Source organism: Mesocricetus auratus, unplaced genomic scaffold, assembly GCF_017639785.1.
Source record: "Mesocricetus auratus isolate SY011 unplaced genomic scaffold, BCM_Maur_2.0 Super-Scaffold_100004, whole genome shotgun sequence".
Taxonomy (NCBI): Eukaryota; Metazoa; Chordata; class Mammalia; order Rodentia; family Cricetidae; genus Mesocricetus; species Mesocricetus auratus.
The window spans coordinates 55,804,090-55,823,934 of NW_024429189.1; the positions used below are offsets into that span (position 1 = coordinate 55,804,090).

The 19,845-nt window shown below is 35.8% G+C and overlaps 3 protein-coding genes across 3 annotated transcripts; all 3 read right to left on the bottom strand.

The window, feature by feature from the left end:
- Positions 1–325: 325 nt before the first annotated feature.
- LOC101843990 (olfactory receptor 5L1-like) lies at positions 326–1,257 on the bottom strand. Its single transcript, XM_013120874.1, is given in 2 exon segments — positions 326–576; positions 579–1,257. Coding segments are annotated over 2 exon segments (930 nt in total).
- Positions 1,258–10,646: 9,389 nt separating this feature from the next.
- Positions 10,647–11,603, bottom strand: LOC121140276 (olfactory receptor 5L1-like). Its single transcript, XM_040744971.1, has one exon. The coding sequence runs from the start codon at positions 11,601–11,603 to the stop codon at positions 10,647–10,649; it is 957 nt and encodes a 318-aa protein (XP_040600905.1).
- A 6,190-nt stretch (positions 11,604–17,793) lies between these two features.
- LOC101843725 (olfactory receptor 5D18-like) lies at positions 17,794–18,750 on the bottom strand. The gene has a single exon (XM_005065011.3). It carries the CDS (start codon positions 18,748–18,750, stop codon positions 17,794–17,796), a length of 957 nt encoding a protein of 318 aa, XP_005065068.3.
- Positions 18,751–19,845: the final 1,095 nt, after the last annotated feature.

Genomic DNA, 19,845 nt, shown 5'->3' on the forward strand with positions numbered 1-19,845 from the left:
ATGTTCACTATGGAGAGAAAATATATTAGAACCTTTGAAAAACCCTTCTTTTTAGATTTGGGAAGAATTTGTACAAAATACAATATGCTTGGCTTAGTAAAGCATGACTCATAGCTAACTGATTTAAGTCAAATGATGAAATTAGTTATAAATTGTGGAATATATTATATGCTATTCCTGTAAATTTATGAGTCACACACACAACAAAAGTGTCACTTGGAAATGCTCTGCACCTTAGTTCCCTTTCCAGCCCAAACTTGTTTCACATGCTCATCCTCTACCAGGATCTACCTTGGAATTCTACACACTGACAAGACAATGTTCATTATGAATGTATGTTAGAGTTCACAACTTTCCTGAGAGCATCTTTTACATCTTTGTTTCTGTTTCTGTAGATCAAGGGCTTCAGCATGGGAATCACTACAGTGTAGAACACTGTGACCACTTTGTCAGCATAAGCACTGTTCTCTGATGTGGATGGACAGTAAATGGAAAGAATTGTTCCATGGAAGACCATAATGGCTGTGAGATGGGAGGTGCAAGTAGAGAAGCCTTTGCGCCTCCTCTCTACAGAATTCTCAGGATGGTGATGAGGATAAACAGATATGAGGTGAAGATGATCACAACACTCAAGCTCTCATTGAAGGTGGCTACAACAAACAGCAGCACCTTATTAACAGTGACATCAGAGAAAGCAAGGTTTAAGAGAGGAGGTAAATCACAGAAGAAGTGGTTGATCACATTTGAACTAAATGATGGGATCTCAAGGGCTAAGCACAAGTGCATCAGAGAACACAGTGATGCACACAGACAGCAGCCAGACACCATTACCATGCAGAGCTTTGGGGACATGATGACCATGTATAGTAGTGGGTTACAAATGGCCACAAAGCGATCATAGGCCATCACAGCCAGCAGGAAGACTTCAGTGACCACACATGTGCAAAACAGATAGAATTGGACCATGCATGCCAGATAAGATATGGTTTTGTCCTCATTGAAGATACTAGCCAGCATTTTAGGCACAATGATGGAGGAGTAGCAGAAATCCACAAAGGACAGATGGCTCAGAAAAAAGTACATGGGGGTGTGAAGTTGAGAGCTGACCTGAATTAGTGCTGTCATGCCCAGTTTTGTCAAAACAGTGACCCCATAAATGAGAAGAAACACTAAGGAGAGCACAACATTCAACTCAGGAACATCTGAAAATCCCAGGAGAATGAACTGTGCCACAGTGGTGCAGTTTCCTTCAACCATGTGTTGCATTTAAAAGATGATGGACACTGGAAGAAACCATCCTGAGTGAGGTAACCCAGTCGCAAAAAGACAAACATGGTATGTACTCACTCATATATGGATTCTAGATATGGATCAGGATAGTGCCAGTCTGCACTTCCACAGATAGAGAGTCTGGGAAACAGGAAAGAACCTAAAAGATATGCATATATGCATAGCACCCAAGAGAAGAGGATGGAGACAAGATCCTCTGATGGGGAACACGGCGAGGGGTGGGGGGGAGTGGGACCTGGGAAGAATAGAGGGGGTAAAGAGGAAGGGAGTTGGTCATGGGGGAACAGGAAGTTGAGGGGGTGGGGGTAGAATAGGGGAAAGAGGGAATCATAGGATCGAAGACAGATCAGGCACCAGAGTGACCTCGAGTGATCTAAAGGTATAACATCAATTGGCAAGCTAAGCAATAGTGGAGGGACCACCTCGAATGCCCATTCCTGATAATGAACTTGATGTCTATAACCATCCGGGAGCCTTCATCCTGTGACTGATGGAAGCAGAGGCAAACACACAACTAAGCACTGAACTGAACCCAAGGAACCCAGTGACAGAGACAGAGGAGTGATGAGCAAATTGGCAAAGAATGGGCTTGCAAAACCAGCAGAGACAGCTGATCTGAACAGGGGAGTGCTCTTGGACCCCAGACCGACAGTGGGGAGGCCAGCATGGGACTGATCTGGACCCCCCAAATGTGAGTGTCAGTGAGAAGGCCTGGGCAACCTATGGGGCCCTGAGCTGTGGATCAGTGTCTATCCCTGGTATACAAACTGTCTTCATGTGCCTATAGCACAAAGAGAGATGCTCTCTCAGCCTGGACTCTTAGGGGAGTGCCTTGACCCTACCAAGAGTAAAATGACAGACTCTAGATATCCCCTATGTGGAAGGATTTGGCAATAGGGTGGGAGGGAGGGGGGAAGGGGAGTGCGGGAGGAGGGGAGGGAGAGGGAACTGGGATTGACATGTAAAACAAGCTATTTAAAATTAAAATAAAAAATGATAAAAAAAAGATGATGGAAAAAACAGCTACCCTGTTCTTTACTTCATGATTTGAAATGTACATTGACTGTTCTAATAACATATTTTGGAAGAATGAGTATAGTAAGTACCTATGAAGAGAAAGAAAATATTCATCTGAATTCAGCTTTGACTAAGGCCTCAATAATAGAAGTGCTTAAAGTCCACTGTTAAATTCAGAAATTATAGCAAAATTAAAATATGTGCATCATACATAATGGTACTATCATAATTGTAAACATGACCTCAAATAAAAAGAAGCATTAAGTATTATTTACTTATCTCCAGGATCTCACCTGGAAGACTCACTAATCAATGTTGTAATATTAAGACACTGGGAAATGACTCCTAATTTGGAGAGAACCTCCACTATCTCTAGAAAAACTTAAATGATTGATATGGATAAAGTCAATTTTTTCCCTAATGGGTTGTAAAATGGAAGAATTGGGTTAGTTTCTACATTGTCATTTACTTCTATGAAATAATCACCCTGATTTAGTTAATTTTAGGATTTAATATCAATCATGGTTCAGAGAATAACACTCTTGAGTGCTACCTCCCATTATCTGTACATAGCTCTTTAGCTTAAATATATATTATGGATGAATATATACATTACATATACATATATATACATAAAACATGCATATGTAAAACTAATTTAAGTGCATTGCTTTGAATTTCCCCAAAAATTCAAAGACATAGCTAGAATTTCTCATCACAGATGTAGACAGAAAATCATTAAGACTGTTACTTACTGATAATTGTGAATTGTTTATTGTGTTAAAGTATATAAATCAGATATGTCATGGTGGATCATACTTTTATGTTCAGCACTCAGAGACAGAGACAGGCAGATCTGTGTGAGTGTGAAGTTTGCCTGGTCTACAAAATGAGTTCCTAGATAGCCAGGGTGGTTACACAGAGAAATCCTGTCTGACACAAAAACAATAACAAAATAACACAAACAAAACAAAAATAGTTCATAAATCCAGTGGAAAATGAAGGGTGATGAAAATTCCATTAATCTGTTTGAGAAAATACATCACTAGATTTGATAATTTTGTGTATTTGATATCACAAAATAGAAGAAAAATTAAAATTTCAAAACATGATGGATATAGGGTGAATATTTTACTCTTACACTGCATGCTTTGCTCTTTCCTTTCAACATAATATATTTTGTTGTTATTGTAATTTAATAAATAATTTATAGCATCACCAGATTCTAAAGTGTATTTACAGAATATAATTGTGAAGATGTTTGGGTTATTTTTCCAGTTTCCCTGCCCCTAGATAGGAACATCCTTGAAGCACAAATCAGGTGTTCTAGAGGAAAGAATGCAGAGAAGACCACAAACAAGCTCTTCTCAGTTTATCATCTGATTTAAAAGCCTTGAGGAAATATTCCTTATTATATCTCATTTTCAACATGCCACTATTCTACCTTAAAGGTTTTCATTCCACAGATATACAAAAGAGGTGAGTAATTTTTCTTTCACACAGCTCAAAAGAAATCTCATGTTTTGAAGTTTAAATTTTGAATATGTTTTCCCATTACCATGACTAATGATGAAAAATGCTCTCACTGATTGCCTCCCAAGCACTGCTTCTTTCTTAATATGGAATGTCTTATCTCAAAAGTGAAAAAAATCCTCTGTCTTCTTCTTCAGATATGGTTCAATGTCTATGCTCCCACATGAATATTACTGAGGGTTGTTTACTGATAATCCCAGTGTGGAGCTGACTGTGAGCACAATCTCAATATAGCCTCTGCCACATGGAATGGGTGAAGTTAGCATGAGTGAAAAAGATTAAATGACAAAGAAACAAGCATCCACTTCCATTTGTTCACATTTTTTAGCACTTAGACCAGCAGCTGTACTGTCTTTCTACAGAATAAACTGATAGCCTTTCCTTCCAGGAATATGCCTTACTGAGGAATAAGTATATTCTCCTACTTGCATTCTCATAGCATGGTATCTACTAATGAACACTTGAGAGTCTAGGCATAGAATAAAAATAAATAAGGTTTACAGTTCTGTAGACTCCATTTATTAAATCTTTTGCATATCTGAATGGAATAATATTATTCCATAGGAAAAAAGTCCAAAGTTTGAACTCTTAGAAACTATTATTTTAGTGTATTCCATCACAATATAATATATTTATGATGATCCAAGCAACCAACCTGTGAAACAATCATTCCATGCCACCCTCTGCTCCTAGTGATGTCACTACAGATAAGCTACAGTCTTTATTTATGAATGTGGATCCACAAAGTCTATGATCTTAAGCTCCTAAAAACAAGTACCAATCTCTGTGAAATATCATTGTGACAGCAGGAAATTACTTCCTCTTGAGATTCAATTATTAGTATAATGAGATATAAAATGGGGAGATTAATCAGTGTGATTTGGTGTATCAGAAGGTAACATAATTTACTTCAAATTTCTTGATGAACATTGCATGCTACTACTGAGCATTCCCTCAGTGTATCATGTGAACAGGTAAGAGATTCTTGTCTTATTTCAACAGCCCCCTACAGTTACAATAAAGGGTGGGAAGTCACCGCTGAGTTTCCCCCAAAGAACAGAGCAGTGATGAATATTGATGAGCCCTCCCTACACACCAAGTAATATACTTAGAAAAATTATTGTCATAGTTCAAGTTTTCAAAGTAAATGAGGTCAGCATTTCTATGTATCTTTACAGATGGGGTGGCTGAAACACAGTCAGATGAATTCAGCCTCAGCTAAAAACAGGTGATCTCTGTAACAAGAAACTGTATTTGTCTTTGATTTGTAAAACTATTTGACAATGGAAAGATCTCAGCTGGTGAAGGGATACTGGGAAAGGAGACTTCATGTGCTTTGATGCAGATCAGGACACTGGCACTTCTCTCATCCCATATCTGGTATTTTCCTAAATATACAAGGTTGACTTTATAACTGTGTTCAAAGCAGTCTGTACACCCACAAACGCAATAAAGTGTCCAAAAATTGTATGAGTGTAATTATAGTGAAATAGTTACCAATTCTCAATTCTATGTATAACTGCCTAAAACTAATATGAGAATTTCTTAATTTTGAAGAAAGTTTCAGTGTGTCTTTATGCTCTGTATCATTTTATGTATTTTCTCTTAATATTTAAGCACTCAAGATTTCCTTAGACTATATTCATCTGTTTAAACCACTCAACAGAGAAAATCAAGATTAAATTCTCAAAGCTAACTACTCGAGGATTTTCCATGGACCCTGACTTTTCCTTTACATAAAAACAATTCTAATCTTTTGGTATTTGTGTGTTCACTTTACATAAAATATTATATTTAAAGCATATTTTAACTTGTGTAGTAATATGTTGAAATCAGATGCAATATAGTTAATGGACATATAGTATCTCTCAATTGATTTTAGTTGACATTAAAAATAATATGAAACTATGTATGCCTCTACAATATCAAAAATGAAAGAGTGTCTATGGAGGATTGCCCTGGTGGCTATGATGTACATCACCCTAGAAGATGTCCCACATAACAGGCTTTTGGAGTCTCCACCTGACTTAGACCTGAAGATGTGAGAAATACAATAGGTATTGTCTTAGAAATAATTGGTATTTCTTTACAAGCAATACTAATAAACACCACATAAACCTGCCTCTTTATTGTATTTTTGTTATGGGTTTTCTTTTGGATAGTGTGTATTTTTAGAGTAGATGTGGATTTACTTAATAATGAAAACTGAATATGTTTGACCTGTTCTCTCTTTAGATTTCTGCATTACTAAACCTTTATGTTTATAATTTTATAAATTGGCCACAAGTCGTGAACCAGTTTGGATTCTTTATTAACTATATTATGCAGTATATTCCTATATCCTTATTCTTGGGAATTTGCTGAATCATTTTTTACTCTTGGATTTACTCCCACATGCTCCACTAACTTTCATTTTACGTTTTATCTGTGACAATTTCATAGGTTCTATTTTTACTTTTATTTTAGAGTCTGCTAGTGAGCATAGAAAGCATCTGGTTTTGTCATTGTTTTCATAACTATGTTTTCTCTACTTATTTTATTCCTTTAACCTTATTTTATGTACTATGGTCTACACACACTGGTTTCCTTCTTTTCACTAATGCCCCATCTTTGACTTTTATGTAGTATGTATTCCATGCTCCTCATTTGAACCTAGACCTGCCTATTTAAGATTGCTTTATCCTATCATGTAGCCCTTTATTTTTTTAGTTTCATGAAAAGCAAACCAATATATATGTACAAATATAAATATTGAAATCCAGGACTTGCATATGAGATGGAAAAAAGTTTTTTATTGATAACTCTGATTTACTTTATTAGGGTTTCTTCAGTTGAATCCATCTTCCTACAAAGAACATAATCGATTCTCTAAGAAACATGAATTTCATTCTCTTTATGTCATGTATGTGGTCATCAGTTTGTTGACATCTACACTGACTTTTGCTTTTGTTGAGAGCAGTGCAGCAATAAACATTCATGTGAAAGTGTCTGTATTGTAGGATCAAGTTGAGTTGTTTCCTAGACATGATGGGTGGTAGGGTACTGGAAGAAGCTGACAGAAGGAAGACTGTTGTCAAGATGTATTGTATTTGAGAAGAACCTCATTTTAAATTTCTTTAAAAGTGAGTTGAAACTATAGTATTTAAGAATACTAGTGAGAGAAGTTTTCTGTTTCTTCTTTTTAAAAATGGATTTTCATTCTAATTGGATTATTTTTGTGTTTTTTTTCTTTCTTCCTACTACTGTTTTGGGTTTCTGTGTTATTTATTTGGTTATTGAGAGATAAAATATTATATTGATATGTATCCTGTGCTTACTGTGAACTCATAATGTACAGCATGTTGACCTCAAATATGTTTTGATTGCCCAGATATTCCCAAAGCAAATAAAATATCAGTATGAAAACGAGACTCTGAAACTCATCTCTTTGTGGTTCACTGAATTATTAGCAATTATGAAGGAGGATGACACCTTGATAGATTTTTTTATAAAATAGGGCTACTTTTACTACAAGTATGATAAAATTAAACCTATATTGTTTCATTCAATTTCCTAGAAAAGTTGAGGAAACCTGTATTCATGCAGAGATGGCAGTAAGGGTAGAAAAAAGTAATGACATCACTCAACTCAAGTTTAATGAAATTATTGAGATTACTTAGAGGAAGATAGCTGTAGAATGAACTCAAAGCCACTCATGTCACTATAAAGATCTATTGTACAAGATAAAGCATCACTGAAGTCTTTGTATACATGCAGGTTTCATCATGGGAATCAGGAGTGTATCAAATATAGAGCCCAATTTGATTGTGAACCCAGAGTCCTTAGAGTTAGGCACACAAAAGAAGAATAAAATAGTACCATGGAAGAGAATAATCTAGATATTTGCTCTTGGCACTAATTGAAGACAGTTTGTTCAGTCAGAGAATACTTTCTCCCAGCAGTTAACTTGGAGAAAAACCTTCTGATTACTGTTTCCTGCCTCTTCTAACATTATCCGTAAAAAATAAAAGATGAACAGGACTACATAAACTTTGATATGGGATATTAGACTTTTTTTTTGGTTTTTCGAGACAGGGTTTCTCTGTATTGTTTTTTGGACCATGTCCTGGAACTCGCTTGGTAGACCAGGCTGGTTTCGAACTAACAGAGATCCTCCTGCCTCTGCCTCCCGAGTGCTGGGATTAAATGCTTGCGCCACCAACGCCCGGCTTGGATATTAGATTTTTTAATCCCATAAATTACTTTTAAATTTTGGTTGAGTTTCACTTGATATCACTTAAAATATACCGATAATAAGTGAAAGTGATAATTATCGCTGAGTACATGCACACACATATAATTACCTATTAATAAGATTACATTAGCTCTCAAAGCAGTTTTTGCGAATTGGATAGCACTGGAAGAAACCATCCTGAGTGAGGTAACCCAGTCGCAAAAAGACAAACATGGTATGTACTCACTCATATATGGATTCTAGATATGGATCAGGATAGTGCCAGTCTGCACTTCCACAGATAGAGAGTCTGGGAAACAGGAAAGAACCTAAAAGATATGCATATATGCATAGTACCCAAGAGAAGAGGATGGAGACAAGATCCTCTGATGGGGAACACGGCGAGGGGTGGGGGGGAGTGGGACCTGGGAAGAATAGAAGGGGTAAAGAGGAAGGGAGTTGGTCATGGGGGAACAGGAAGTTGAGGGGGTGGGGGTAGAATAGGGGAAAGAGGGAATCATAGGATCGAAGACAGATCAGGCACCAGAGTGACCTCGAGTGATCTAAAGGTATAACATCAATTGGCAAGCTAAGCAATAGTGGAGGGACCACCTCGAATGCCCATTCCTGATAATGAACTTGATGTCTATAACCATCCGGGAGCCTTCATCCTGTGACTGATGGAAGCAGAGGCAAACACACAACTGAGCACTGAACTGAACCCAAGGAACCCAGTGACAGAGAGAGAGGAGTGATGAGCAAATTGGCAAAGAATGGGCTGGCAAAACCAGCAGAGACAGCTGATCTGAACAGGGGAGTGCTCTTGGACCCCAGACCGACAGTGGGGAGGCCAGCATGGGACTGATCTGGACCCCCCCAAATGTGAGTGTCAGTGAGAAGGCCTGGGCAACCTATGGGGCCCTGAGCTGTGGATCAGTGTCTATCCCAGGTATACAAACTGTCTTCATGTGCCTATAGCACAAAGAGAGATGCTCTCTCAGCCTGGACTCTTAGGGGAGTGCCTTGACCCTACCAAGAGTAAAATGACAGACTCTAGATATCCCCTATGTGGAAGGATTTGGCAATAGGGTGGGAGGGAGGGGGGGAAGGGGAGTGCGGGAGGAGGGGAGGGAGAGGGAACTGGGATTGACATGTAAAACAAGCTATTTAAAATTAAAATAAAAAATGATAAAAAAAGCAGTTTTTGATAATTAATGCAATAACAATATTTTATATTCTTGATTTTATGGCTCTACTTTCTCTTGACTAAAATCCATCACTCAATGAAAGTTACACACAAAAGGTATATATCCTCTTTTATTAGATAAATTTGTAAGTATTGAAGTGTTCCTGAAGTTATGTATGTTGAACTATGTTCTATAGATGACAGAGGAGGGAAAGATACTGTCGCAATTTCAACCCTACTGATGAAGTATCATGAGCAGTTGATAGTCTCAAACATATAACCACACAGATGTTCCTGACTGAAGTTCATGTTTCACAAAGAGAAGATAAAAAGCATGAACATGGAACAGAGACATGCAGTGAGATGGGAATAAAAGGGCAAATGGACTCAGATAGAATGGAGTGATAGTAAGGAGAAAGCAATATATGCATTTATGCAACCTTAAATTTTCAACTTTAATGAAATGAAAGCATATATGTAAATAAGCAGAGAGAATAAACAGAGTTGACTACAAACATTTCATCAGTAGCAGAGTTAGCATAATTACCAAATAAGGGAATATACAGTTCTGAATTGTTGTCTATAATGATAATAACCATTAGACAGAATGAAAAAATGGATCTGTTTATTTTCTAGTAATTCACAATTTCATATGCATATTTTATTCACTGTAAAGAGGATAGAGAAATTGCTCAGTAGGTTTGATTGCTTTTTCTCTTCCAGAGGACATAATTTCAATTCCAATGACCCACATCAGGTGGATTATAGGAGGCAACAACTCCGGTTCCAGAAGACCCAAGGACTCTAAATGCCATTTGTGGGCATTACTCTCAGGTATACACATCACAGACATACTCATAGAATTCCTTCCTTTAAAATGTTATTTTCATAACACAATATTGCTAAAATATTTTCATTAAAAGAGTACATGTTATTCAACAGTTATAAAACACTGAATGCTGAAGCATTAGAAAAGGGAAAGTAAGGAAAGCAATGAGCCTTGAATAGCAAAATAAATAAAATCTTGAGTAAATATCCATTGTTTTCTCACTGTGTATGTGGATTTGTTTAATGATTTTCATGAATTACAGTTACCCTATTTTGAAATGGATCATAATAACTATTACAGATAAGAAATAAAATTAGAAACTAAAAAATCCTTCTTAATACATTTGGGGAAATATTGCAAAAGTGAAATTTGTTTGCCTTGGTAGGGCAAACTCATAACTAACTGAGTTCAGTCAAATGATTAAATAAACTTTTAATTGTAGAATTTTTAAATGCTATAATTGTAAATGAAAGAGTCATAAAACTCAACAAAACAAAAAGACTCACTAGGAGCTATCATGCTCCTTAGTTCTCTCCTCAACCCAAACTTGATTCATCTATTAATCCCTCTTTCTAACTCTACCTTGGAATTCTGCACACAGACAAACTTAACTTAGAGTTCACAACTTTCCGGAGAGCACCTTTCACATCTTTGTTTCTGAGGCTGTAGATCAAGGGGTTCAACATGGGAATCACTACAGTGTAGAACACTGTAGCCACTTTGTCAGCATCACCACTGTTCTCTGACGTAGAAGAACAATAAATGGAAAGAATTGTTCCATGGAAGACCATGATAGCTGTGAGATGGGAAGCACAGGTAGAGAAAGCTTTTTGCCTCCCCTCTACAGAGCGCATTCTCAGGATGGTGATGAGGATAAACAGGTAGGAGGTGAAGATGATCACAATACTCAAGCTCTCATTGAAGGTGGCTACAACAAACAACAGCACCTTATTAACAGTGACATCAGAGCAAGCAAGGTTTAAGAGAGGAGGTAAATCACAGAAGAAGTGGTTGATCACATTTGAACTAAATGATGGGATCTCAAGGGCTAAGCACAAGTGCATCAGAGAACACAGTGATGCACACAGATAGCAGCCAGACACCATTACCATGCAGAGCTTTGGGGACATGATGACCATGTATAGTAGTGGGTTACAAATGGCCACAAAGCGATCATAGGCCATCACAGCCAGCAGGAAGACTTCAGTGACCACACATGTGCAAAACAGATAGAATTGGACCATACATGCCAGGAAAGATATGGTTTTGTCCTCATTGAAGATATTAGCCAGCATTTTAGGAACAATGGTGGAGGAGTAGCAGAAATCCACAAAGGACAGGTGGCTGAGAAAAAAGTACATGGGGGTGTGAAGTTGAGAGCTGACCTGAATTAGTGCAGTCATGCCCAGGTTGGCCAAGACAGTGACCCCATAAATGAGAAGAAACACCAAGGAAAGCACAACACTCAACTCAGGAACATCTGAAAATCCTAGCAGAATGAACTGTGCCACAGTGGTGCAGTTTCTCTCAACCATGTCTTCCATTTAAAAGTTTATGAAGATGAAAGCTATATTATTCTTGACTGTATGACTGAAAATGTAGTTTGACCTCTCTCCTAGAAAAAGTTCCTGGATACAGGGTCTTAGTAAATATCTGTAAAAAAGAAAAAATATTGAAGCTATATTAGCTTTGACTTAGCTCTTGATAATAAAATACTGAAAGTACATGGTTTAATTCAGCAAAATTAAATCTGTACATTTTACTTAATTGTAGTGTCTTATTTTTCATAATTGTAAACATACCTTAAATTAAAAAGAAACATTAATTATTACTTGTTAGTTAACTCATATCTGTAAAGTTAAAATTCCATTCACTCAGAAGTCTCATCAGCCAGTCTTCTAAATACTAGACCCCTGGGAAATGACTTCTAAGATTGGAGATAACATCTATTGTCTCCAATGATACTTACATGACTAATGTCATGAGGTATTTGCTCTCCTAAGCTCTTTTAAAATAGAAGATCTGGCTTATTCTTTATGTTGTCAATTACCTCTGTGTACCTTTTACACTGATTTGGTTAATTGGAGGATTCAATTTCAGCCATAGTTCAGATAATAATAAATATTCTAACGTGCTAACTTCTACTATTGATGGCTCTTCAGCTTTTTAATGAAAATCCTTTTAAAAACAAATATGTTGTGTTAAATATGGGAAAACAAATGAAAGATTCAGGCAGTATTATTAAGACACTTGATTCCTTATTATTGTGACTTGTTTAAGGTGTTAACATTTTATAAATCAAGTGGAAAATTAAGGGTTATATAGAAAAGTTTGCAATGGATTTGAAAAAAATCACTTAATTTGATAATGTGCATATTTGATCACAGAGTAGAATTAATATAAATGGAAGTTAAAAACTTGATGCATATAAAGCCAGCATTTTACACATAAATGTATGCTTGTTTTTGCTTTTGAGCATAAATAATTTTATTCATGTTTTAAGAAAGAACTTAGAATAATGACCAGATTCTAAAGCAAATTTACAGGCTATAGCTGTGAAAGAATATGGGATTACTTCAGAATTTGAAGTTCAAACATATAGAGAGTCCCATATTTGCCCACTAGCCCTGATCCTTGACAGAAACATCCTTGTGCCACCAATCAGGTGCTTGTGAAGGAAAGACTGCAGAGAAGACCACAAACAAGCTCTTCTCAATTTATCACCTGATTTAAAAGATTTTAGGACATATTCATTAATATGTGTCATTTTAGCACATGACTTTTTTTGCCTTGAAGGTGTTCATGTGTCAAATACACAAAAAAGTAAGTATTTTTTCTTTCTCTGAGTTAAAAAAAGATAATTTTGAAAATTCTTTACCATTGCCAAGTCTACTCATGATAAAGTGCCTTGCTGGTTGCCTCTGAAGCATTGCTTGCTAGCTAATAAGGAATGTGATGCAAGAGGGTATGCATCAGAACCCAAGGTCACTCTCTGAAGTCACAACTAAAAGGGTGTCTGGTTACACCTAACAGAAAGGGCTGCTGATTTCTTCATTATTCTTTAAATTTCACATTAAATACATTATACATATAAAGTATGATCTAGACTGAACTGTCCCTGAGCCTATAACTGTGAAAACTGCATAAGTGAGGCATATCACACATCTTATCTCAACACTGAAATGAACTCTCCCTCTTCTACTCCATACATGGTTCATATGTCTGTGTTCTTACATGAACACTACTAGGGTTATTTACTGCTACTTCTGGTGCTGGGCTGACTGTAAACACTGTCTCTATACAGCCTCTGCAAGTGGAATGGGTGAAGTTAGCATGAGTGAGAACAAAATAAATGACGACGAAGAAAACATCCACTTCAATTTGTTCACATTATCTCCCTCTTAGACCAGTAGCTGTATTATGCCTTTCTGCAGAATAAATTGATAGCATTTCCCTTACCAAGGAATTATCCCTTACCAAAGAAGGTGTATATTCTCTCACTTGCATTCACACAGCATGGTATCTACTAATGCACACTATAATAGCAAAGTACAAAACACAAAATAGCAAAGGTTTCAAGTTCTGGAGTTTTCCTTTCATCCCACCACTTTGCAGGCACAGACAGACAGAACTCTGCAAACTTCAGAACAGCCTGATCCATAATGTGTGTTCAGGACAGCCATGACTGTTACAGAGAGAATCTCTGTCTCAGACAAAACAACAAAAAGAAAAAAGTAAAGAATAAAATGAAAAAAGAAACCTTTCTCATATAATATTATAATATTATTATCTGGTGGAGAATAATTCACATTTTGAACTCTTAGAAACTATTATGTCACTATGTTCCACCTAATGGTAATCTGAGTGTGGATCCTTAAAGCCTGTTATCCTAAGTTTCTGAAAACAAGTACCAATCTCTGTGGAACATCGTTGTGACAGCAGGTAATTACTTCCTCTTGAGATTCAATTATTAGTATAATGAGATATAAAATGGGGAGATTAATTGGAATGATTCAGTATATCATAATATAATATAATTTACTTCAAATTTCTTGATGAACACTGTATGCTACTACTGAGCATTCCCTCTGTGTAATAGGCGAATAAGTGGCATAAGAGATGCTTGTCTCATTGCAACAGCCCCCTACACACACAATAAAGGGCAGGAAGTCACCACTGAGTTTCCCCAAAGAACATAGAGACAAGTAAATGAATATTACTGAGCCCCCCACCATCAAATAGTACACTTAGAATAGTTATTACCACAATCAAAGTTACCAACCTGAATGAGGACAGAATTTCTATGTCACCTTATAGATGAGGTGACTGAACTTGAGCAGATGAATCCTATCCTCAGCTAACAACATGATCTCAGTATTTGTCTTTTTAGTTTGTGAAAACAGATGGTAAAGGAAAAGCATGGCTGCTGAAGAGATTCTGGGAGGTCAGGACATGGGCACTTGTCTCGTCCCACATCTGATCTTTTCCTAAATGTACAAGGTTGCTTCCAAAGCTGCATTCAAAGCAGTCTGCACACCTATAGATGCATGAAAGTGTCCAAAAATTGTATGAGTGTAATTAGAATCAAAAGTTTCCAGTTTTCAACTGTCTATATATAATCGCCTAAAATTACTATGAAAATTTCTTAATTTTCCTTTATGCTCTGTATCATGATATGTCTTTTTTTATTCATTTAGCACTTCAGATTTTCTTTGTCCATTTATATCTGTTTAAACCACTTGACTAAGGAAATCATGAGTAAATGCTCAAAGCCAAATTACTTTAGATTTCCTCATGGAGCTTGACTTTTGACATTACATGAAGACAATTTTAATCTGTAGCTCTCTTCTTTCTCTTTCATGCTGTATGTTCATTTTATAGACAATAATCATATTTTATGCATATTTGTGTAGTAACATGTTGAAATCATATGTAATGTACTTCGACTTGTTTTTTAGTTGACATTAGGAGTAATATGAAAGTATTTATGCCTCTTGAAGACAGAACCCTACAACAGGAAAATGGAAAGAGCCCCTACGGAGTGTAGTCCTGGTACCTATGATGTATATCATCCTAGTAGATGCCTCACTAAAGAGGTTTTTTGCGTCTCCACTTAATTTAGACCTAAACATATGAGAAATACTATAGGACTTGTTTCATTGTTTTAAAAATAATTGGTATTTCTTTACAATCATTGTTCATAAACATCATATAAACCAGCTCTTTATTATATTTTGTTGTGGATTTTCTCTATGTTCGTGTATATTTTGGACCTGGTCTTCCCCCCTCTTTGTGATTTCTGTATTACTAATCCCTTATGTTTGTAAATTTTATAAATTGCCCATGAGTCTTAAACCATGTACTATGGTCTACACAACAAGGATTCCCTTCTTTTCAGCAATGTCCCACCTTTCACTCCTGTGTAGTGTGTATTCCATTCTCTTCATCTGATTCTAGCCCTACCTACTTAAGATTCCTTCATCTTGTTGCATAGCCTTATTTTTTCAGTGTCATGGAATGCAAGCTAATATATATGTACAAGTATAAATACAGAAATCAAGGACATGCATATGAGAGGGAAAAACTCAATTATTTATTGATGGCTCTGATGTATTTTACTAACATGATCCTCAGTTGTATCTGTCTTTCTACAAAGAACATAATTTGATTCTTTATGAAAGTGGAAAAAATCATTCTCTTTATTGCCACATGTCATGTATGTGGTCATAAGTTTGTTGTCATCTACACTGAATGTTGCCTTCGTTGAGAGCACTGCAGCAGTAAACATGCATGTTCAAGTGTCTATTTGGGTATCTTTCTAGACATGGTTGGGGGATATTGGGAGAAGTGAAGAGAGGGAAACGTACTGTCAGGATGCATTGTATGAGGGAAGTGTCTACATTTAAAATTTAAAAACGTTTGTTGAATCTATAGCATTTATGAATACTATTGAGAGGGGTTTTCTATTTTCTCTTTTTAAAATTAGGTTCTGTTGTGATTGGATTATTTTTCCTTTCCTCCTCCTACTATTTTGAGCTTCTGGACAATTTATCTGGTTTATGAGAGGTTTAAGATACTATGCTGATATGTATCCCATGCTTACTGTGGACTCATAACATAGAGCAGGCTGACTTCAAACATGTTCTGTTTGCCCAGATAACCCCAAAGCAAATACGAACATAAAATTTTCATATATCAGTATGAAAATGAGACTGTGAACCTCATCTATTTTGTGGTTCAGTGAGTTATTAGTGAGTATAAAGCAGGAAAACAACTTTATAGATTTTTAAAATAGAATATAGCCATTTTTAATACAAGTATGATAAAAGTAACCCTATATTGTTTCATTTCATTTTCTTAAAACAGTGATTAAACATGTATTCCTCGAAGAAAAGGCACAAAGGGCACAGAAAAGTAATAACATCACTCATCTCAATGAATTTACTGAGGTTACTTAGAGGACCAGGGCTGTGGAATGAACTCAAAGCTACTCATGTCACTGTATAGCTGTCTTGTACAAGAGGTAGTATCAGTGGAGTCTTTGTAGACAAGGAGGTTTCTGCATGGGAATCAGCAGTGTGTAAAATACAGAATTCACTTTGGTGCTGAATGTGGGTTCCTTAGAATTAGGCACACACAAAAAAGAATAAAATGGTACCATGGAAGATGGTAATATAGACATTTGATACTTGCATGAATTGCAGAAAGTTTGGTCACTTGGAAAATCCCTTCTCCCAAGCAACTAATTGTGGCTGCTTGTCTAATATTTGAGAAAAATCTTCTGATTCCTGTTTCTTGCAATTTCTAACAATATATGTATAACATAAAAGGTGAGCATTACCACATGAACCCTGTTATCTTTAATCCATTTGATTACTTTTACATTTTGTTTGAATCTCACTAGATATCCATTAAAATATACTTAGAATAAGTTATTTAAATGACACTTATTTCTGAGTATATGCACACATATAATTTTACCTCAATAACAGTATATTAGCTCTCAAAAATGTTTTTATTATTGATATGATAACAATATTCCTGATTTTATAGCTCTATTTTCTCTTGAGTAAAATCAATTCCTCAATAAAAGTTATATACAAAATGCAAATATTCTCCTCACTGAGATGATTTTGTAAGCATACATATTTTATGAAAGCATCATCCTATCCTATCATTCCTTAGTCAATTACAATATCCTCTTCTATAAAAATCTCTATGGAAGTCATCATCTTCTTTATCATGTAATAGTCACATTCATCCTTGCCACACTATTAGGTGTCTATATTTTTAAAGGCAACTACTATTCTCATATTCCCAAAGATTTCCATTTTTATGTGAGAATGAAAACGTTCTGTTTTTAAGGTGTTCCTGTGTCTTAAATATATGACAAGAGTAGAAGATAGAATAACATTTATTGGATTATACATGTATTTTTACATAGCAAACAAATCGTCATATAATCTGAGTAATTATATTTTGAACAATTAAGCATGACCCATTTTGGAATGAAGTGTTAACATATGTCACTGATTTTTTTCAGAAGCTAAAACAACTAAGTTTTATTTTTCCAAGTTAAACCCATTAATTTAACCATGAATGATATTAACTCAGCTAACTTTAAAAGTATGTTTAACATTATATATGATGACTGTATATTCATAAAAGACCACAAAATAATGGATGTCCAATGAGAAATTATTTGACTCCAAGTGACTGAAAATTTTAATAGTTTCTATCATTCTTTATGTGTGGTATCATGCTTACTATTTTGCTGACTGTGCCTTGGACATCCTTATTTCTAAGACTGTATATCAGGGGGTTCAGCATGGGGATCACCACTGTATAAAACACAGAGCCCACTTTGACTGTGAGCCTGGTATTCTTAGAGTTGGGCACACAAAAAAGGAATAAAATGGTACCATGGAAAATGGCTATGGCTGTCAGGTGGGATGCACAGGTGGAGAAAGCCTTACGGCGCCCATTGGCTGAATGCATCTTGAGGACAGTAACAACAATGAGCAGGTAAGATAAAAGTATGATGAGGAGTGTGCTGACAGCATTAAATGTGGCAAAAATGAAGAGCAACAATTGACCCATGTGAGTATCAGAGGAAGCAAGGGCTAACAGTGAGGAGAATTCACAGAAGAAGTGATCAATTCTATTGACACCATAAAAAGATAATTGTACAATAGAACACGTTAGTGTTAAGGAACATGTGAAGCCCCATGCATATGATCCCAACACCAGTGTGACACAGAGTTTCTGGGACATAACTATTGTGTAGAGCAGAGGGTTGCAGATAGCTACAAACCGGTCATATGCCATAACAACTAATAAAAAGGCTTCAGTTACCACAAAGACACAAAATAAAAAGTATTGTACTATACATTCTATAAATGAAATGGTTCTGTCTTTTGCAACAATGTTTGCCAGCATCTTGGGAGCAATGGTGGAGGAATAACAGAAATCCACAAAGGAGAGGTGGCTGAGGAAGAAGTACATGGGAGTGTGCAGTTTGGGGTTAATTCTAATAATGAGGATCATGCCAATATTGCCTACCACAGTGATGCTGTAGATGGTGAGAAACACCAAGAAGAGAGGGACTGTCAGTTCCGGGTAATCTGAGAAGCCCAAGAGGGTGAACATGACCCCACTATTATTTCCTTTTGACAGTAACATCATTGATTTGAAAGAGTATTAAGGCTAGTCCTGAAAATGAGAAAAATTAATAGAAAGAGATTACTTACAAAGCATTTATTTACCTATGATAGCTGGATAGTTTAGAAAATTATACTTTCATCTTCTGGGAACCTAATGTCATAAAAGGACTACAAGGTATTTTAAAGAAGGATCAGGACACACTAAAGAAAATACCATGTTTGAAATTCCTTCTTAAGGATGTATTGAGTTAAAATGCAAATTCTTGACTTTTTATATTTATGATAATACAGTAAGGTTGTAGTATACTTATTTCAAATTAGTTAATGTTTCTTCTTTAAATACTATAAGCTCCTTAATGATAGGAGTTATGTTAGTGTAAGGACATCTTAATCTGATACTCACTATTACAAATGAGAAATTTCTGGACTTCATTTTTGGTTTACCTTTACATAGTCCTAACAATTCTTTTTGCGATTCTTTGTTTAAATCTTATCTTTATTCTTTAACCTGTGACTCAATATATTTTAAAACTAGAGGCATGATAATTATTTCTCTATTAATATGTCTCCAAATCAGACATTTCTATTTTTTAATCAATGCACATAGACAGAACAATAAAAACAGAGAAGAAAATGTTGTATTACTACTTTATAGTATTTTTTAAGATTGAAATTCTCACTAGAATATATGTATAAATCCACCTAAATCTTCCTGTGTATACCTCTTAGCCTCACACACCTACCCAAGTATAGACTTTCCTACGTCAGATTGATCCATGTTATAGGCCCAGATGATGACATATTAGGAAGTACTCTTGATCTAAAACTCTGGAAAACAGTGCATTTATGATGGAAAATAGAGAGTATTAACACCATTTCCAAAAAGCAGAATACTAACTCTCATGAAGACTAACAGAAATTTCCAATTTCTAGGCCAGTATACCTCTTTGTTAGCCTTTTTCATTTTCTGTATCTCTATTCTTCATTCAAGACACTTCATATATTCATTTTGTCCCTCAATTACCTGAGAATGAAACTAAACACCTGACAACTATCTAGCTTTCTAATTAACTAAATAACTAACTGATTGACTGGCTAACTAAGTAACTAACTT

What these genes read in the sequence shown, in the direction of transcription:
- LOC121140276 (XM_040744971.1), bottom strand. Translation starts at nt 11,603, where the DNA reads ATGGTTGAGAGAAACTGCACCACTGTGGCACAGTTCATTCTGCTAGGA.
- LOC101843725 (XM_005065011.3), bottom strand. Translation starts at nt 18,750, where the DNA reads ATGTTACTGTCAAAAGGAAATAATAGTGGGGTCATGTTCACCCTCTTG.